The following is a 19,504-nucleotide window of genomic DNA, read 5'->3' as shown; positions in this document are numbered from 1 at the left end:
ATCTCTTAGAAAAAAAACATAAATTAAGTTAGCCATTAAGAAATCATAAATTAAAAAATAAGAATGTATAATTGATTTTAATAATATTATGTTTTAGTGATGAGTGTGTGTTGTAGTTCATATACATGCTGTTATAACATGCGGAATAATATTATAAAATATGCTTTGCTTTTTTCTATGTTTCAATTACATCTTTAAAAAATATTTCATCCACGAGAACTGCCTGCGCTATCAATAACACGATCCTCCTTTGATGGGATTTGGATGATTTTCAATGTGGTGATCTAGCAGTCCTCCACAAGCACGACACAATTCACCTCCGAAACAAAGTTAAAACAGCCGTAACATCTTAAAACTGAAATTTTTCAAAGTTTCAAACATAAAAAAAAGAAATAATAAATAAGAAGAAAACATTAAAAAGTGAGTAGTACAATAATTTGGTTTGTTCGCTTCTTTTCTATACACAATTTAGTAAAGTAGTAGTTATAAACAAATTTTACAATTATATTATCTTTTAATTTGTAGAAAACGTTCACAAATTTAATAAATTAAAAAAGAAATGGTAAAGAACCCGGCCAGTAAGAACATTTTGGCACATGACTTGCTATTTAATTGGATATTTTAAAAATAAAAACAAAAAATTGTCGGTAAACCTTTTCACGACTTTCATAGGGAAACGTATTTTAAGTAATTCTTTGTAGCCATAAAAACCAAATCATATGGATACATCTGAGCATATCTATATTAAATAATAATCGCGTATACATTAATTGCTCAGATATTTAATATAGATATGCCCAGATACGATATCCATATCAATTTCAATCGTAAATTAAATTCACGACGTGATACTGTATGCTGCAGCTGTTTACTGCAGCAATTCGCTGTTTCTATCTTCCCGGCATCTGACTTCTACCAATTTGTTGATGTTTATCAATTTTTGTTATTGTTGTTAGAATTTTATCGTTTTCTTTTTTTATTTTATCGTTAAATTAAGATACCAACTTTAATGTTAATCTCGGGTTCTAAATTTTAAATATTTCAATTATTAAATTATTTATTTCTAATTTTAAAGTATTTCAATTTGAAAAAAAAACATGCTGTTAATATTTAACGACAAATCATTAGTTTTTCATCATTAAAATGTATTATGGCATCACTTTCTTCGATACACTCAAACACAAAAACGTTTATCATTTTAACACTCCATTATTATTAATAAGTAATGTTAATTTTAGAGAGAAGAAATGTCTGTTTGAGACGTAAATGTGGTCACTTGTATTGAAACGGAGCAACGCTATAGTAGTTCATCTGCAACTGCTGGTCTCGAATATTTCATCTTCCAATTTGCTTTTTCACACACATACTTAATAAGGCAAATTACAACAGGTTGTACCGTCACAACAGGTTCCGATTTCGAACTTTCATCTAGCCCGCGTTTATATGGGCATCTGGTAAACCAAAACCATCGATCAGTTCCCAAACCAGCGATCTCAAAAGCGACCGAATTAAAGGGCACGAAAATTTAAAAATAATTTAAAATTGTATAACATATGTGAGGTGTTTTCATTTAATAGCAGTTATATTTTATAAGCAAAAAAGTTTTGTTTGAAACCACCTTTATTTCAGTGAAATTATAAAACTAATCTGTTTAAATTATATTAAAACATCTAATGTGGATACCACATGACTTCCTTGTACGTTTTCTAAATTATATATACACACATTCTTTTTGAATGAAAAGTACATAAAAGTTTATTTCATTAACAACTTCTGATATTTTTTCATTGTTATTATTGAATATTATTTATTGTAAAAATTTTTTGCAGTCAGAGGTTAATAATTATTAATAAAACAATATATTTGAATAAAAGAAAAATGTTAAAAAAAGGAGATGAAGTTGGAGTTGAACCGATGTGCCTTCCCTTTGTAAGATCCAAATATTTAATTAATTAAAATTTTATTATGCTATAACTCTAAAACCAATGAAAGTAAGAATAACTCCATTGTTGAAAAGTTCTCAATGAGAGCTTATTACTGCAGTTAAGAAAGTCCAAAATTTTTGAAAAATGTTTGGTTTTTACTTTTTAGTACGATATTTTAAGTATTTATTTTTTAGATTTTCAGTTTTTATAGAAAAACATCTTTTTAATGTTTTTTAAATTTTATTTTATACTTTTTAGTCGCAAAAATGAAATTTTTATGAAACAACACTAGTTTATTAGTAAAGGTTACATAAATATTTACATATTATATAATTACAATGTTTTTAGTATAGTTTCATTTTTTTAGGATTATAAAATAAAAATCAAACAAATATTATTAAATTTTGAGAAATTAATTTCTATTATATACTTAAATACCAACTAATTAATCACATTTCATTTTGTAATTAATTAAATTATTTATCCTCATACGTAGAATAATTAAATTATATTTAACCCACCGGGTTGGTCTAGCGGTAAACTCGTCGTCGTAAATCAGCCGATTTTGAAATCGAAGTTCTCAGGTTCAAAACCTAATAAAGGTAATTAGGTAGTTACTTTTACTCGGATTTGAATTCTAGAACGTGGATACCGGTGTTCTTTGGTGGTTAGGTTTCAATTAACCACACGTCTCAGGAGTAGTAGACCTGAGTTTGTTCAAGACTATAAATTTACCGGTATTATATTACACTGATAAATCGCTAATGACTTTAGTTATTGATGTGTCTATAAATAAAAGTATTAAATATATATATATTTAAATTTATAAAGAATAATAATTCACATTATATTTCTCATACGGTCCATTTCCGTACGCTAACCGTAGAACAAAAGTGAGTTAAAGAAAAGCATGTAAAAATTAGCAAATTCTGATGAAAAATTACAGGAATTATGGGTAATTTTGTATTATCATTTCGTACATTGTTTGTATTCTATTAAAGTTGAGACTATGTTCTATTCTCTTGAACTATGTTTTTTTTTTTTTTTTTTACAATTAATTATGTAATCTTTATCTTGTAATGAATAAAAATTTGATTTAAAGTAACAATTTAATCTGTGATTATATTTTACAGGTTATACTGTCGTTTTGGTTTATTTTTATTGTTTTGTTGAGAGAATAGTTAGTTATATTTCTTTTATTCTAAATAAAACCAACTAATTCCTTGTTTATTCTCTCACAAAGTATTAGTTTTCAGATATTTAACTTAATTAAATGAATCTTCGAACGGTTGTATTTTTTTATAATAAATTACTAGAAAACATCTGATTTAGTAAACACTGTGTATCTCAATCATCTATTTTGTATTTTACAATCAATTTAGACAGTCATAAATAATTGGTAACAAGAGAAAGAATCTAAACATTTTTTAATCTTACCGGTCTACCTACGGTCTCTTTTAACATTGTTAATTATAAAAACCTCGAACAGTATTTTTTTTAAATTTATATCACGGTTGTACATTAAATTATGTAAGGGTCTATCGCATATAATAACCATGTAAATAACGTCCCTTGTTATGAACGCATATTTTCTTTTTTTAGGAACAGATATGGAAAATATATGCGATTCTAATGCTATGATTCGACATGGGAATTAAAAATTAATTAAAAGTAACGGTTTTAATTTTTCCGGTAACTATAGCTTTAAACTCAATTAATCTTATCGTACTCTTTTTATTTTTTAATAATGAGAAATTGTAAGAAGTGGAAAAAACTAAGTCCGACCGAGATTTGAACCTAGATCTTCTGGAAGAAAGGCAGGGACGCTATCACTCAACCAAAGAGGTCGGAAAATCGTTAAATCAATAAATATATATCGTCATCAACGTACATTTGTACTTGCTGTTGTTTAAAAGTGACATGACTGCTCTAGAATTTGTTATAATCTGTTTGTACCATGTTGACTATTAAAAAAAGATTTATTAAACCTAGTTTACTATTACTTGTCAAAGTTTAGAAAGGATAAACACAAGCACGTTCAGTATTCTTCCTGGAGTGTTGGAATCGGTAATAGTGCAATGGAGGGGATAATGTATCATCATAGGTAGCAAGAAACAAGTCGCCGGTCCAGGAATTCATCCCGACCCTGCGCATCAACTGAGCTTACCAAAATTTGACGAGTAAGTTATAAATACTAGGGGCGACAGAAAAATGTAATGCCAACTGGAACGTAACAGGAGAACAAAATATCGCACTTAGGTGCTGCCATGTTGTAATTTCATTTCCCTACTACTAACACTCTAAAACTCGTTGACCTGACACTGCGGGCTCTGGTGGTTAGGACATCGTCTAGCGGTTAGGACATAGTGTTGCGGGCCACCACTGCCACGATGTAGTGGAGACCCAACTGCCGCTGAGGGAAAGCCCGGTCTGACTTCAATGGACGAGCCGCAACTCCCCGACTTCGCCGGAGACCAGCTTCAGGACCCAATAGCTCTTTTCAAAGCTTACGACAAAAACGGCCCTTTTCAGGGCTACCATAAGGTTAGTAAGTGCCACGTGCTATCGAAGCCATTCGGCGACAATCTGTATATGAAAACTTTTAGAAACAAATTTCTCAAAATTGATTCCTTACCTGTAAAAAATATATATTCTGTTAATATTTTTTTGGCTCTAACTCTTCTAATTTTCATTATTAGATTTTTTTATGATCAGTTAAAGGGCTAGATTTGACCAGCGTAGCCGGGAAAGCTACCAGCATAGCCAGCTTTTTAAATTACAACTTAAAAAACTAAAAAAAAGTAATTCGATTACTTTATAAAGAATAAAATTAAAAAAAAAGAAAGATATCTTTAGTCAAATACTTATAATTTAGATTTGGATTGAAATAGATGAACGGAATGCCAAGATGTTGCAGTGAAACAGGTTACCAGTACAGGCATTCATGAGTCAATTATTTATTTGTAAAATGTTTTTTTTTGATAGTAAATCGTGAGGAATTGTGATTTAAAAATGGTTAGTCTTAAAAATATTACGTTTTGTTTAATTTTTGAACTACGATCTGTAAAGTAAAGGTTTTATTATATCTAAGGTTCATATAATGTACGAAGAAATTAAATCAAAATTTCTAAAACCATAAGAGAATATAATGTGGAAATCCTTTTTACTTCCATTATAAAATATTGCTAAAGAGAAAATAAACTGCAGGTAAAAAAAGTGGCTTTTAGCACATATCCTTCTTTGGTATTTTACTCGTTGCAATATCTTTATTAACTTTCTTTTAATACTCGCTTTTACTTTGATGGCATCGTAGCTCTAGAGCTACGCTGCAAGAAAAAAGTATAGTAATCGCTCAAAAAATGGGGTAGGGGATTTTTCCATTTCTTGACATTTCATGACGCGGAGACATCAAAAAACAAAAAAAAGTGGCGTGTTTGAAGCTTAATAACTTTTAACTGGATGGACTGATTTTGATGAAATTTTGTAAAGAAAATTTAGTATATGGGGCAATTTGTTGGTATTTGTTTGGGGTCAGTATCTCCAGGGATAGATAGGATTTTGGCGTCAGTTTACTCAAAATTTTGCGAACTATCTCTATGCATTTCTTATCATTTTAAAAACATTTTGTTCCAAAATTTTCCCCTTCCCGAAAATCGAAAAAAGCTATCTTTTTATTTATTTTTATTTTTTTATGTCTTCCTAGGAATAGCAGTAGTACAAGTGATCCAAAAAAATACTTTGGGAGCATATTAGAGGTGGGAGAGGCGACTAGAGGTTAAAAATATTGATTTTTTTTTTTTAATCTTTAAAAATATTTTCGTTTATTTAAACTTTAGATATTAGTAAAAGTTTAAAAATACATTTTTAATAATAATAATATTACAATAAAATTTCACCCTCTACAAAAGAGACTTTCGATAACTTTTTATTGGTTGTATATTTTTCTATGGAATTTTTTTAGTTTCTTCCGATTATCATAGACGTAGAAATAATTTTACAATAAAACTTCATCATAAATTACTCTCACCTCCAAAAAAAAGCATTACAACTTTTTTAATTTATGCTGATTTTATTATACTGTATTTATTTATACTTTTATTATCAACACTAAAGAAAAATCAGTACCTCTTTAGAGGTGACGCAAGTTAATCTGAGCTAGTCACGCATAAAACACTGTTATCGAATGGAGAGAACGTTGGTCTATAAGTCAGATAAAACAGGAATAGTCTTGTGGCGATGCAGCTTGGTTAGCTACCTTTTTTTTTTAACAAAGAATTTATAATTCAGTTTTGATATAACGGGCCTGTCATATTATTTTATATTGCTGGTCGATTACATTCCGTAACTTTTTTTTACTTCTCGGGGATTTGGTAAATTAAATTTTTATGTTAAATGTTAAAAAATAATTTAAGAATTCCGAAGGTTAATTAACACTCTGTATATGTACAAGATATATTACGAAGAAAATGAAAGAATTTCAGGAAATATTTTTCATGTAAAAATAAAGAAAATAATTCATATAAACCTTGGTACGGAAATGTTGTACCTTGCGAAAAATTTCGTCCTGATTTCTCCTCTAAGGATAAAATGAAGTTTTACTGAAACTTTTTGAACTTAAATTAATGGGTAAATTTGATGGTTTCATATGACCTGAAAAGTCCCCCAAAATTGTTGTGAAACAAAAAAATTGAAATATTTCGTAGTTACATTAAAAAATTTTATATTTGTTGTACTTTATTGTATTTGTACTTTGTTTTATTTGTTGTATGTTTGTTTACTTTATTAGTTGGAGTATTGTCGGGTGTTCGCGGTTCGACAAGGATATTGAGAAACTAACAAAGTAAAAATTTCTTATAAATACAATTTATTACTTTAAAAATATGTAAAATATTATAAATAATTTTAATAATAATAAATAATAAATAAATATATATATATATATATGTATATAAAACATGCAAGATAGTAACTCCATTAAAAAGAAAACAAAATTGATTTAATGACAAATTATAAATACCAAAATACAATCTGATTTATTAAAACTTTTATAACTAATAGAAACTGATATTGCATTAACAAGATAACGATAGAAAAATCTAAAATTCATACAATTCACTTTCTGCAAGTATTTATACTTTTACTGTTTACAAAAGAACTACCCTCACTTTAAGAATGAATAGAATACTATAGAAATATCCGGAAGACATACGTATTTTGATTAATCTCTGGATTGGCTCAACATAATTAGTCTTAATAAAATTTATGATCAATAATTATTCCTTGTTTTATTTGAAAAAATTTCATTTTGACTTCGATTTATTTTTACAACTGTAATATAGAAATCAAACATATAAAATATTTTTAAAAAACACACATTAAACTAAAAAAATTAATTCATAAAAATATTCTGTTAACCTTACTTACCACTATTTCAGTAAATGTAACTACGATCTACAAAGGTTTGAAATAAGTCACCTGTAAAAGAAAACAATATATCATTAATTAAGCCAATAAAATTAATGAACCATGCTTAAAAAAAATATAAAAAAATCACTCTAATAAGCACTCTCAAAAAGTGCTTATTAGAAATTAATATCTAGATGCGCATTTCGATTTTAAAACTGTCAACATCATCATCAGAATAAATATAAAGAAATTAGTAAAAATACATTTGAAAAAAGGAAAATGATAAATAAAATAAAACAACAAAATGAAAAGTAGTATATAATATGTTTCTGTGGACAATCCAACTTGAAAGTAAAAAAATAGTTTGTAGTATTTGTCAGTACCCCTTAAAGAATCAAATTCAACTGCCCGAATATAATTATGAAGTTATTTTTAATAATTTGTAACACCTTCAGTATATATTAACAGTGCACTTATTAATTTAAGAAGATAATTAATGTGCAGGTAAATTCATTGTAGCCGATTATTACATATTAGGTAATGAAGCTTCCCTGGCATAATATTGTCAATTAATTCGATATCATTCTTCTCTGTCGGTCTGCATTTCTCACTCGCTCTCTCTCTCTCTCTCTCTCTCTATCTTTATATATATATATTTATACTTCCTCCTTTTTGGTGAGATTTGTAGTAAAGATTTCGTACTTATGAACGTTTTAATTGAAAGAATCGTTGAAGTGTAAATTAAAAATATACCGTTTAACATTAATACCATCATCAGTTAAAAATTATTTAATTAAAGTGTACGTTTAATTAACAAAGAAAAAAATGTTAATAAACTATAAAATTACAAATTCCAAGATAATTATAAAATACATAGATAAAGGAAGATAGATAAATAATTAGGAAAAAAAAAAATTTTTTTACAGCCATCAAAGAATTCAACTTTTTATGCAATCCTGGTTATTTAGAGCTTTGCCCACGACAGATTACTACTTAGAAGAAAAGTTTGTATATCAATAAAGTATGTAAATATACAATTGTATATTATACAGTAATATACAAGTTCAGGTAAAGAATTTTTTTTTTTTAAATTATTCTATTCTTTACGTAAGGTTTTGAGATAAAAGACCCATTGTGAATGTATTTCACCACCTCGTTGAGATTATAATCAAAATAAACTGGTATCAATGAACACCCATATTCAGAACCCATTGAACTAAATTTCATAAAAATTGTTTTTATGTCTAGCCTGCAGATATCAAGCAAAACGATAACCGACCAAAAAAAAAGGGAAAATAGGCTTATTAGCTTCCATTCATGAATGAAACTGCCCCTATACGTTAATTAAATTGAGATCCGAGCCGGATCTCGGTTTTAACAGCTCGAGGGCGACGGAGTATTCTTGTCTCATCATCGTCGCCCATCCCAGCAAGTTCGGACGAATGACGACTCCACAGAAGGTTGTCCATCCCCCCTTGCTACCTCGTCGTCCCTGCCTTTGTGCTGTTGTATCGTTGTTCTATATTTTGACACAGCCCTGAATTTGTCGACTCCAAATAGCATATTCGGTACAATTGTACCTACATCAAGCGGTCCAGCTATTTGTTCGCAGATGCCTCTTTTAGCCATCCACCGTCGACACCTGAACACAACATGTTCAGGAGAGACATAGTATCCGCAATATAGGCAATCGGAATTGAGAGAATTTAGAGAAAATTTGATTAGGTTAGCATACTGCAACGGATTTCTTCAAATTAAGAAGAACGAGAAATAAAGAAAGAAGAATCTAGAAGGAACTAAAAGGGATTCTTTATTTAGAATAACTGGTCCGTTTAAAAAATTTGTGGCACCTCCAAAAGCTCCTGTTCGACCAGGACTTATAGAAAAACGCAAGGGCGCGGACGATTAAAACTATTATGTTTTAAAACTCAAAAGGACAAGTCGGGTACTGAATCGGCAGGTCAGGAGGAAGTATAAAACTGCCGAGGAGTAACGGAAAGAGTAAGTAATTTTGCAAGGCCGAGTTCGGCGCAGCGTATGATAACAGTAATTTACAAGAATATCAATTAAAGAAGTCAGAAAAAACAAAAATTGAGACAAATACATTTGCTTTTAAAGCAAAACTTTATTTGAATAATATTTTTTTTTTAATTTCTTAATGCGGATGTAAGCTGTTGGGATAGATGGACATATGGAAAATCGGTGTTCGGATAAAGGGTGTCCCACTATAATTAATGCGTGTGTACGCTGTCCGGATAGATGGACATATGGAAAATCGGCGTTCGGATAAACTGTGTTCCACTGTAATTAATTTATTGTCTATCTTTCTACCTTTCTTTTTAAATGTGATAGAATTTCAGTGAAGGACTAAAAATAAATCGGAAAATCGGTACGGAATATAAATGTAGATGGAATTTTCAATATATCTACGTTATAATTTATATAATAATATTAATAATATATTATATTATTATATAATTTTATTGTAAAAATTTGCAATTTGGCTACTAGAATGAATCTAAGCGAAACAACATTTTAAGTAATTAAGCAATACAAAAAAAAATATATATATATTTTTTTTAAGGTAAAATTAATATTTCAATAACTGAGTTGCAGTACTTGTACATTCCTGCCCTAGCATCCAACCAAAAATCGCTGTTTTAATTTTAAATAGCGTACTTTAATTTTACGGCTTTAAAAATTGACAACCTTCATCTTGAGAGGTAATGTAAGACTGAAAACGTTTCTGCATTCTATACAGAAATTCTATTTGATTGTAAACATCAAATACCACAAACGTCACAGGATCGCAGACTGACAACGGCTGAAACTGCGATGATCACCAACGGTATGAAAAAAACATGAACTCTCCACACGACCCAAACTTTAATTCATATGTAGATTTGTAGAATAATAAAACTTTCAATCTCTTTTCGAGTAGAAATTTTTATCAGCGTATTTTTCCTTAAATCGTTTATGTTTTAGGGAAATAAATAAGCAACAAACCTCCTATAAGACCTAATAAATTTTGTTCATCCTAGTAATTCAATTACCTAGATATCCATTATTTGTAATAGCAGTAACCAAACTATTTTTACTAGCTGATCTCTGTTAACTTCAAGATTAATAACTATCATAATACTCCTGGATATTTACAACAAATCTCTATTATTTCCTATGTTTTTGTTCATGACGGCAAAAATAGTACTAATTAAAAAAATAAACCTTTGGCAACGAAATCTGAATCAAATTTTATAATAATAAAACCTTTTTAAAAACTTATTTAAAAATATTTTTACTCATCTTTGGTCACAAAAACTCTTTTACGTAAGTTATCTGGAAAAAATTACGCCTGAACCCACAGAAGAAAGTTCTCCAAAAAAAAAGAAAAAATCAGGAGTATACTCGGACAGGCTCTTGTCTAAAAGCACCGAGTACTTTGATACACCGTGTAATTCATTTTTTATAAATTGTTGTAATAACAAATCTATTTAATGAACGGTGGGCTTTTTTTTTGGTGAAGTATTGGGGGTTTCAGAGTTACTCGAATCATGATTAGTTTAAGAATTTACGCCAAAACTTTGTTTTGAAATATCTCTTAAGGATGAGTAAATTAGTTTTACTTTCCGTTTCCTACAGGTGAATACATCTCATCCATATTAATTTCGGTTTCAATTTGGACACGAGAAGCTTACTGTTCAAAGGAAGGTTAAATTTTCTTTCCTAATCACCATCATAATTTAACAAGTTTTATATTTCGTCATGTGTAATTTGAACACGTTTTTTCACAGTAGTCGCTTGCCGAAGAATACTCAAGATTTGTTTTCGTTAGAATAAGCCCTAGATGTGGTGACAACTTGATGGATCAATTGTAGTTTTTCCCTATAAATTTCGTAGAAAATATCTGCAGGAAAAATTTCATTGTATAATGTGACAATTAGAGAAGTTTTTGCTCTTGATATTTAGGTTATTTGGTGTTAGAAATTCAAGAAGATTGGTTGGAATTTACGGAAAAAATAATACATACATCGTCTTTCTGAATTTTTAAAAAATTTTATCAAGATACAAATTTTTCACCTTCGCATTTACTGCAATGACTAGTTTTCACAAGGACAGGATTTGTTCTTTTTCTCTTTTTAAATAAAAATTTAAAAAAGCTTAAAATTTAAAATCTTTAAAATTAAAAACTAAAGCTTGTATTCTTAAAATTTGTTAAACTGATACCAAATTAAGTGTCTTAAGTTTTTAGTAATAGTGATTTTTAATTTGGCCCCAATAAAAAAAATAAAATTTAAAGAGATTGCTAGAGAAAGCAAAAGACACAGGGTAATTTATTGGATAAGGATGGAAAATTTAAAACATAAAGAACATATATGGAACTCTTTGAAGATGAATCATCGTCCCGACGTGGAATACAGGAAGTTATGACGGGACCAAGCATTATTGACTAAGAGCTCTTGAAAGCAATACGGAGAGCTAAAAATGGTAAAATAGTAGTCTTTGATGAAATTTCAGCTGAAGTACTGAAGTTACTGAAAAGGGCCGGTGTAAAAATCTAACTCAACTGTTCAATGCGATATATGACAGTGGAGGAATTACTCCTAATGATTGGTTATAGCCACTTATTTTAGCTATAACCAAAAAAGAGTAACGCCGTGAAATGCTAAGATTTTCTTGCGCATCTTCCATGAAAGATTACATTAAAGATTCTACAATGAAGTCGGAGAAACGCAGTATGATTTTCGGAAAGGACTGGGAACGAGAAAACTCTATTTAGCCTGCAAGTCCTTGTACAAAGATGCAGAGACGTAAACGTGACAGAATTTTTACTATTCACTGACGTTGAGAAAGCGTTCGATAAGGTTGAGAATCTAAAATCTTCAGAGAATTAACGCGTTATACCTCTTGGCATTTTGATACCTACTAGAATAATAGGCTTGTGTTCGCGTCGATGGGTGGTGTACCTGAGGACATGAATATAACAAGGAGGGGTGAGGCAGGATTGTATTCTGTCCTCCGAGGAGAAGGTATAAATGTCACTGGTATTCCAGTTAACACCTACCTCTTTTCAGGACACCGGTGAATAAAATTATGATGGCCAACATGACAATATTGGCTGAGCGGATAAGGCATAAGAAGAAGAGTAAAGAAGACATTTTTAATTTTTACAAAGTTATTTAACTCGGTTGTTTTTTTAAGTATTTTTTAATTTTTTTGAATCTTGAATATTAAGGCATTTTTTTTTTTTAATCTGCCACTACGTAAACCGACAAAGTGACCAAATTAAACAAATCACATCTGTTGTTTATAACAGCTGATATATAATTTTTATTTTAGTACAATTGCTGAATACCTTTTTCCTTTTTTTGTTGAAAAATGTGAGTCAAGTATTAAAATTAATGAAAAAGCGAAATCTTATGCGCAAAAAACCTCAGTTATAGTGGTAAGTAATTTTTAAATTTTTTTATTTTATTGTAATACAGCGACTATTATTAATTTTTAATACGATAAGACTTTATTAAATTAGTCAAAAAACAAGGGACTATACATTTATTTTAGTTTAAGTATAACCTAATAACATAAATATTAAAAACATTATAATTTACCTAAGTTACAAAGTTTAATCTTCGTTAGAATAAGATTTAAAGACGATTTTATGTCTAGGGTCATAACAGTATATTATCACGGTCAGTAACATTCACTTAAGCAAGATGTGAAACTAAGATGTACGTAAATTATAATTCTGTTTTTAGCGCAAACATACGAAAAGTGTTTTTAAATAGGAAATCTTCTACGCATTTAGCGCGTACATATTTTGTCTGAATAATAATAATCGCACATTAAAAAAATCTATATAACAATTTTTATTTTTTCCTTGTAAAAAAAAAAAATCCTTAACACGACCTATGCAATCTACTTATTTAATGGCAATAGAGATAAATGAAGAGTAAAATGTACAGTAATGATAGTAGAAATAAATGTACAGTATATAATACAATTTCAAATTTGTAGTGTATGCTTTATCCTTTAAAAAAAAAAATGTTTTTTTTTCTCATCTCATACATTTAATGTATGTAATACTATATACAATATTATATATTTACTAAAATGCTATAGAATATTAAGGTTGTCACTATTTACATTAAATTTGTATTAAACAAAATAGTGAAAAAAAACATTCCCATTTTAGAACTTCGTAGTAAAATAAATTCAGTAAATGACAAACAAGTAACTTATAATTATCGTGTGCACGATATTACGAAATTATAATCAATTTTTCAATAAATCATTCATTTTACAAGAAGAAAGAAATGAACATTTTTGAGTATATATATATATATATATATAAACATATAAATTCTTTCCCGCAACAAACACACGGCAAGAAAACTACCAGATAAAAAACAAAGAGTAACATTTATGTTTTTACTTTAAAGAATACACTACTAGAAATCTGTAACTGAAAAATTATTCTAATGTAATCGGGAAATTATCCAAATGAGAATTTTCTAATATATGTAACCAAAATATCTTGCAGAGAAGAGCGGTGTTACATTTTATAAAAGTAAAATTATTTAACAAAGTAGAATTTATACATCGTGTACCACCGTTATTTAAGAGATAGAATCCAATTTCTTCCTTATGTTTGAACTACCTCCCTCTAGTAACTTACTTTAGTTTGTCAGAGGCTATGAATGGAGGTGAATGTACTTTAAGTTGTAGGCCAGGATAGGCTTTACAGATTAATGTTCAAAGTTTATAACATTAAACAGTTGCTACCAGATTTCAATGAAGGGTTTATTTTTACTATACCAAAAGAAAGCAGTGGTAGATGTCAAAACTGCCAAAAATTATTAGAAATTTACTATTTCATACATCTAAATTATAATAACTGACAGTAAAAAACTGGAAGGTAGATTATATTATTCCGATCTATAAAACCAATTTGGTTTCACAAAAAGCAACCATACACGAGAAGTAATCTTAGCCCCCAGATTAATTTAAAAAAACAAGCTGAAAAAACCAGACTACATACTTTATTAGAACATCAAAAATGTATATGCAAGTACATTTTTTTAGGTATTCAGTTTTTAAATAAGCGTATTTTGGTACGTTAACTATTAAAAAATGGTATAAAATCAAATTTTTTACTTGGAATTAATAATAAAACTTTTGGATGGAAACGATACAATCAATTTATCTTGAACAAATGACAATTAGAAAAGATTTTCCTGATTTTTCAACTCGTTAACTCGTTATGGGAGACACACATAAATTCGTATAAAAAAAGTTCCACTTACCAAAAATTTTAAAAGTACATAACCGAGTACTTTCGGAGCCGTTATTCCATCATCAGGGATTTCCCAAAATATGTTAATTCAAATTCAAAAGTATAATTGTATTTAGATTAAAATTGTTACGTTCATAATAGTCGGTCGTCATGAAATAAAATTAAATTGTACGTCAATAAGACCGTAACGTCGTGTTAGTAAGATGTTTGCGACTATTATGAAAAGAGTTAAATTAAATGAAATATTACCAACCTATTAATAATTAATTATTATATAATTTGTTTATACAGGACATCGTTATCGAATCTAATCTGTTCATTCATCAGTTTATTATTATTCAAATATATATTAAATTTTTCTAAAATACTGGTTTTATAATAATTATTATTGTACTCTAATATTTAAATATATTCGTTAGATATAATTATGTCCAATTTCTAAAATGTGTTTAGCGAAATTAGATTTTTCTTGATTATTTTTAATAATACAATTAATATGTTCTTTAATTCTTATGGCGAATGAACGATACACTCCTTGTTTTATAAATTAGTAAATTATATCTATATTAAATAAATATTAAGGAGAAGTAGATAATACTGTAATAAAAGAATTAAGTAGAGGTGAATAAGTTAAAAAGTTGATTTTAGCGACCCACGATTTTCCGATAATTTTTTATTTATTTATTATTTTTTTATAACACGTTTGATTTTAATACTATTACATATTCATTCAGATTGAAACCCATTATACCACCTGAATTATTTTATGTTTATGTAAGTAGATATTGCATGAATATTATATATGCACATAAATTTTACTCTTATTTACGTTTTAATGAACTGACAAAGTTACAAAAACCGTTTAAACTTTCGATTTATGGTTTAATATTGTGTAATATAACGATTGAACTGTAATGTAATGATTATATGTTCTAAACTGTTCTACGAATAAATTTAAGTAAATATTTTTACGTTTTAATTTATGGTTTGTAGGATTCACTTTAAATTAATATTTTCAAAAATTTATTTTGCGATGGATTAAGTACAAAGCTCCAAGTCCTATTTTTTTGAGAAAAAATATTGGTATCTTTAAAAAAAATGTATACCTCAGATATTTATATTTTTTGACATTTATCTTCTCAGAGACCAAAAATACTAATATTTTAGTTTCAGAGCTTTATACATACGCGTGTCTTATATTTTTTTTGCTTCTATGCCACGAATTGTTTAACGTAGAATTAGAATCTTAACCTGTTTATTATATTGGGAATGTATTAAAGGTTTGCTATATCTAGAAAGGTCTAAATTTTATGAAAATATAATTATTGTGTTTAATCTATCACAAAAATAGTATCAATTATTTTTACAAAGTACCTACCTCATTGTGTTTAATCTATCACAAAAAAGTTCGATTATTTTTACAAAGCACCTTTCCCATTAAAAGTGAACTTTTCATTGTTCAACATTATCCATTTATGAATATTTTAATATAACTTTCCTTAAATCAAGTTATATCACAGCGGAAGCAGTTTTCAAATTATATCAGTGAATAAAAATATAATGAATCCCTTATCCATAGAAAAAAATTTATTTTTATTGTTTCATTTATAAAATTTGAAACTGCTTTATTTATTTATTTTTTACTGTTATCAAGGTAAAAATATTTTCCAAACTTTAACACTCGTAAAAGTTTCAAATTATCAAAAAAAATAATTAAAAACCGCACCACTTATGTCGGTATCATCGATACTGGCAGCAAGACGTCCTCCGTAATTTACTTTGAATTATTCCATCTCCAAAACCTCAGACACCCAGTAAAATGGTGGAGGCCGTCAGGAGGGTGGAGGAAGGAAATAAAAAACGATAGTCTAAGGGTAAACATAGAGGGCACCGGGCTGTGGAGTGCAGGAATACCGCAAAATGTTAGATGTGGTTTAGAGGGACACCTAACGGAGCGGCAGCATGCTGGCACAAGGCCTTCTGGTCAGTTATGTAGCGGAGGTGGGCGTGTACGTTGGCGCTCATCTCCGAACCGTGTGCTTCTCGACCGCGTCCTGGTGGCTGATGTCTGAGGACGGGACTGCGGCGATCTGGTGCTGTACAGGTCTCCCTGCCTGTGATGTGAGGCTGCGACGGGGCTTTGAAAGGTTGAGGGTGGGAGGAATATTACTCCGCCTACCTTTTCCCCAACATCAGCATGGAGTGCTGTAAAGAGATTTTAACTACTATGGTGAAGGACTTAGGAAATTCTCTAATACTTCCTACTGTGTATAGGAAATTTTACTGAGTGCTACGAAGCGAATTTAGTAGGGGGAATTCCTTTTCCTTCATAACTTGGACAAGCGATTGATGCCCTGAAAAAACATACGTCAGGTTTGACTAGATATATAGCAGTCCACGGGCAGGAGCTGAGGAGAATACATGAGGGCTTAACTGATCTGTCTGATGTGCCCCTTCCCGTAGAGGTTAACACGCAGTCCACTCAGACTGATCCTGCTTCTGACACGGATCAGACAGAAATCTTAAATCTTGATTTGTCTGATGATGAATTAATTGAGTTACTCCCGCGCAGGTGGTCTGCGTGGGCAATGAACAAGGCGAAAGTCGTTACTCTTCCGACAGACGGGGATACATGTCAATTTGTTGACATCAGTAAATCGAAGAGAGCGGCCACAGAGAAGATCCAAGCAGGCATGATCGCATTAGACTCCTCCACAATGATGGAGAGTTTCCAAATGGAGGCTACTAAGAAAAATAAATTTACTATTTTCTTCGATTCCGAAAAAGGGGAAAAGCTTGCGGCCAGATGCATTATAAATGCATTAAGAAAGGTACTAGTCAGTGTACGCAAAGTGACCTATATTCTACCAACTGGTGAATATGGCAATATTTTGAGAAAAATACATATTTATATGCATAGAACCAACGAGGAACCTGCAACATTGGTAGTACCCAGGAAATCAGATTCAAGCCGTGGGCGATCTAGGTCTGCTTCGGCTCGTCGCTCGACGCCTCCGGTTGAGGGGAGCAAGATAGTTGTTATCAAGGGACAGGATAAGTCCTATGCGGATTTGCTCCGTACCATGAAGGGCAAAATAAACAAGGAAGAAGCTGGAGAAGTTCTTTCTCTAAGAAAAGGAAGAAACAACGAATTAGAGGTCAGGATCAAGAATGCCGAGCAAGCAGCTCAATTTACTACGGTGCTTAAGGACAGAGCGGCAGACCTTCAAGTGGACGTAAGAACTAGGGGTGATAGAAGAGCGGTTGTGCATATAAAGGACTTAGAAGAAGACACGTCAGAGCGTGATATTAGTGAGGCGATAGTTGCAGTTATTGGTGCCGCTGAAACGTTCCGGATCACCTCGATAAGAAACGCCTACGGTAATATACGTAATGCTACAGTCATCACAAATCATAGGGCAGCACTAAAATTGATTTCGAATAGACTTAGAGTTGGCTGGGTGCACTGCCGCTCATACATCAGAACGGATCCTGTCAAATGTCATAAATGTTGGGCGCTGGGACACACCAGTTTTGAGTGCAGAGGTCCTGATAGGTCGGCTTTGTGCTACAACTGTGGGGGTACGGGCCACTTTATACGTGATTGTAAAGCGGCGTCCAAATGCCTCGATTGTAATGGGACTGACCATCGCACCGGAGGCGTAAAGTGCGGCAAAGCCAGAAATGATTAGTATAATATTGTCCAATGCCAACAGGAGTATTCTGTCCCATGATTTAGTGGGAGAGACCGCCAGGGAATTGAATGTTGACATCGTGATTACTACTGAGCCGAACTTGGGTACTGCTGCTCGTCATGACTGGCTGGCTGATGCTGTTGGTGATGTCGCTATAACAAACATCAGTAATAGGATTGGATGGCAGTTGCATCATAGAAGAGAGGGGATTTTAGCGATTATTTTGCCGAATTTTGGCCTTGTGGCTGGATACGTGAGTCCTAATATTGGAATTGCTGAGTATGAACTTTACATTGACGAAATACAACGGGTCATCTTACAGTCACCGAAAAGAGCCGTGGTTATGGGTAATTTTAACTGGAAGGCCACGATTGCTGGTAGCAGTTATACTAACAGAAGAGGGCAAATCTTTACAGAAATGATGATGGCGACTGATATGATCTGTCTAAATGACAACTCTTATACATTTGAAGCCAGAGGTCATAGATCTGTATTAGACCTGACATTGGTTGATTGGTTGACAATAGTTGGGATCCTTCGCTCTATCAATGGAGAGTTTTGAGGTCAGAAACTGGTAGTGATCACTTTGCCACGTTATTTTCTTTTGACGGTATACGACCGGTGATCGGGAGAACATCAAAGCCGCTGAGATTGTCTAAAAGACAGGTAGAAGTAGTGGTTGACAAAGTTGCTCGCAAGCTCATTGATGGCAGAAAGATTACGCCTTTTGTTCTGCAGGAATTAAAAGTCACGGAGATGGCGAGGATTCCCCAAAATATTAGGGTGTATCAACCCACTTACTGGTGGACTGCGGAGATTGCGGACCAAAGGCGGATTCTGAAGTACTGGCGAAGGAGAAAATTTAGACTCCGTAGAAGAGGCGGTGCTGTGTATGAGCATGCTGTAAATATGTTTGCTGATGCCAGGCGGTTACTAAATTACCTAATAAAATCTAGCAAGAAAGCACGTTGGAAGGAGTTATGCTTGGAGCTGGACTCGGACCCGTGGGGACGTCCTTTTCAGATCGTCATGGAAAGACTGGGTAGACGTTTGCCTGTCATTACAGCTGAGTCTTCTGGTATACAATTGAGAACACTTTTTCCGGTGGCTGAATCGGGTCTATCGGAGCTGGTTGAATGCGATGCAGGTCGATTCACACAACATGAAGTCACCTTGGCGGTATCTAG

At 31.1% G+C, this 19,504-nt stretch overlaps 1 protein-coding gene across 1 annotated transcript; it reads left to right on the top strand.

Moving 5' to 3' along the window:
- The first annotated feature begins 18,306 nt into the window (after positions 1 to 18,306).
- LOC142319882 (uncharacterized) lies at positions 18,307 to 18,879 on the top strand. The gene has a single exon (XM_075357555.1). It carries the CDS (start codon positions 18,307 to 18,309, stop codon positions 18,877 to 18,879), a length of 573 nt encoding a protein of 190 aa, XP_075213670.1.
- The last annotated feature ends 625 nt before the right edge of the window (positions 18,880 to 19,504 follow it).

The sequence above is a fragment of the Lycorma delicatula genome, chromosome 2 (assembly GCF_047948215.1).
Source record: "Lycorma delicatula isolate Av1 chromosome 2, ASM4794821v1, whole genome shotgun sequence".
NCBI lineage: Eukaryota > Metazoa > Arthropoda > Insecta > Hemiptera > Fulgoridae > Lycorma > Lycorma delicatula.
This window is presented reverse-complemented; position numbering and strand designations above follow the sequence as displayed.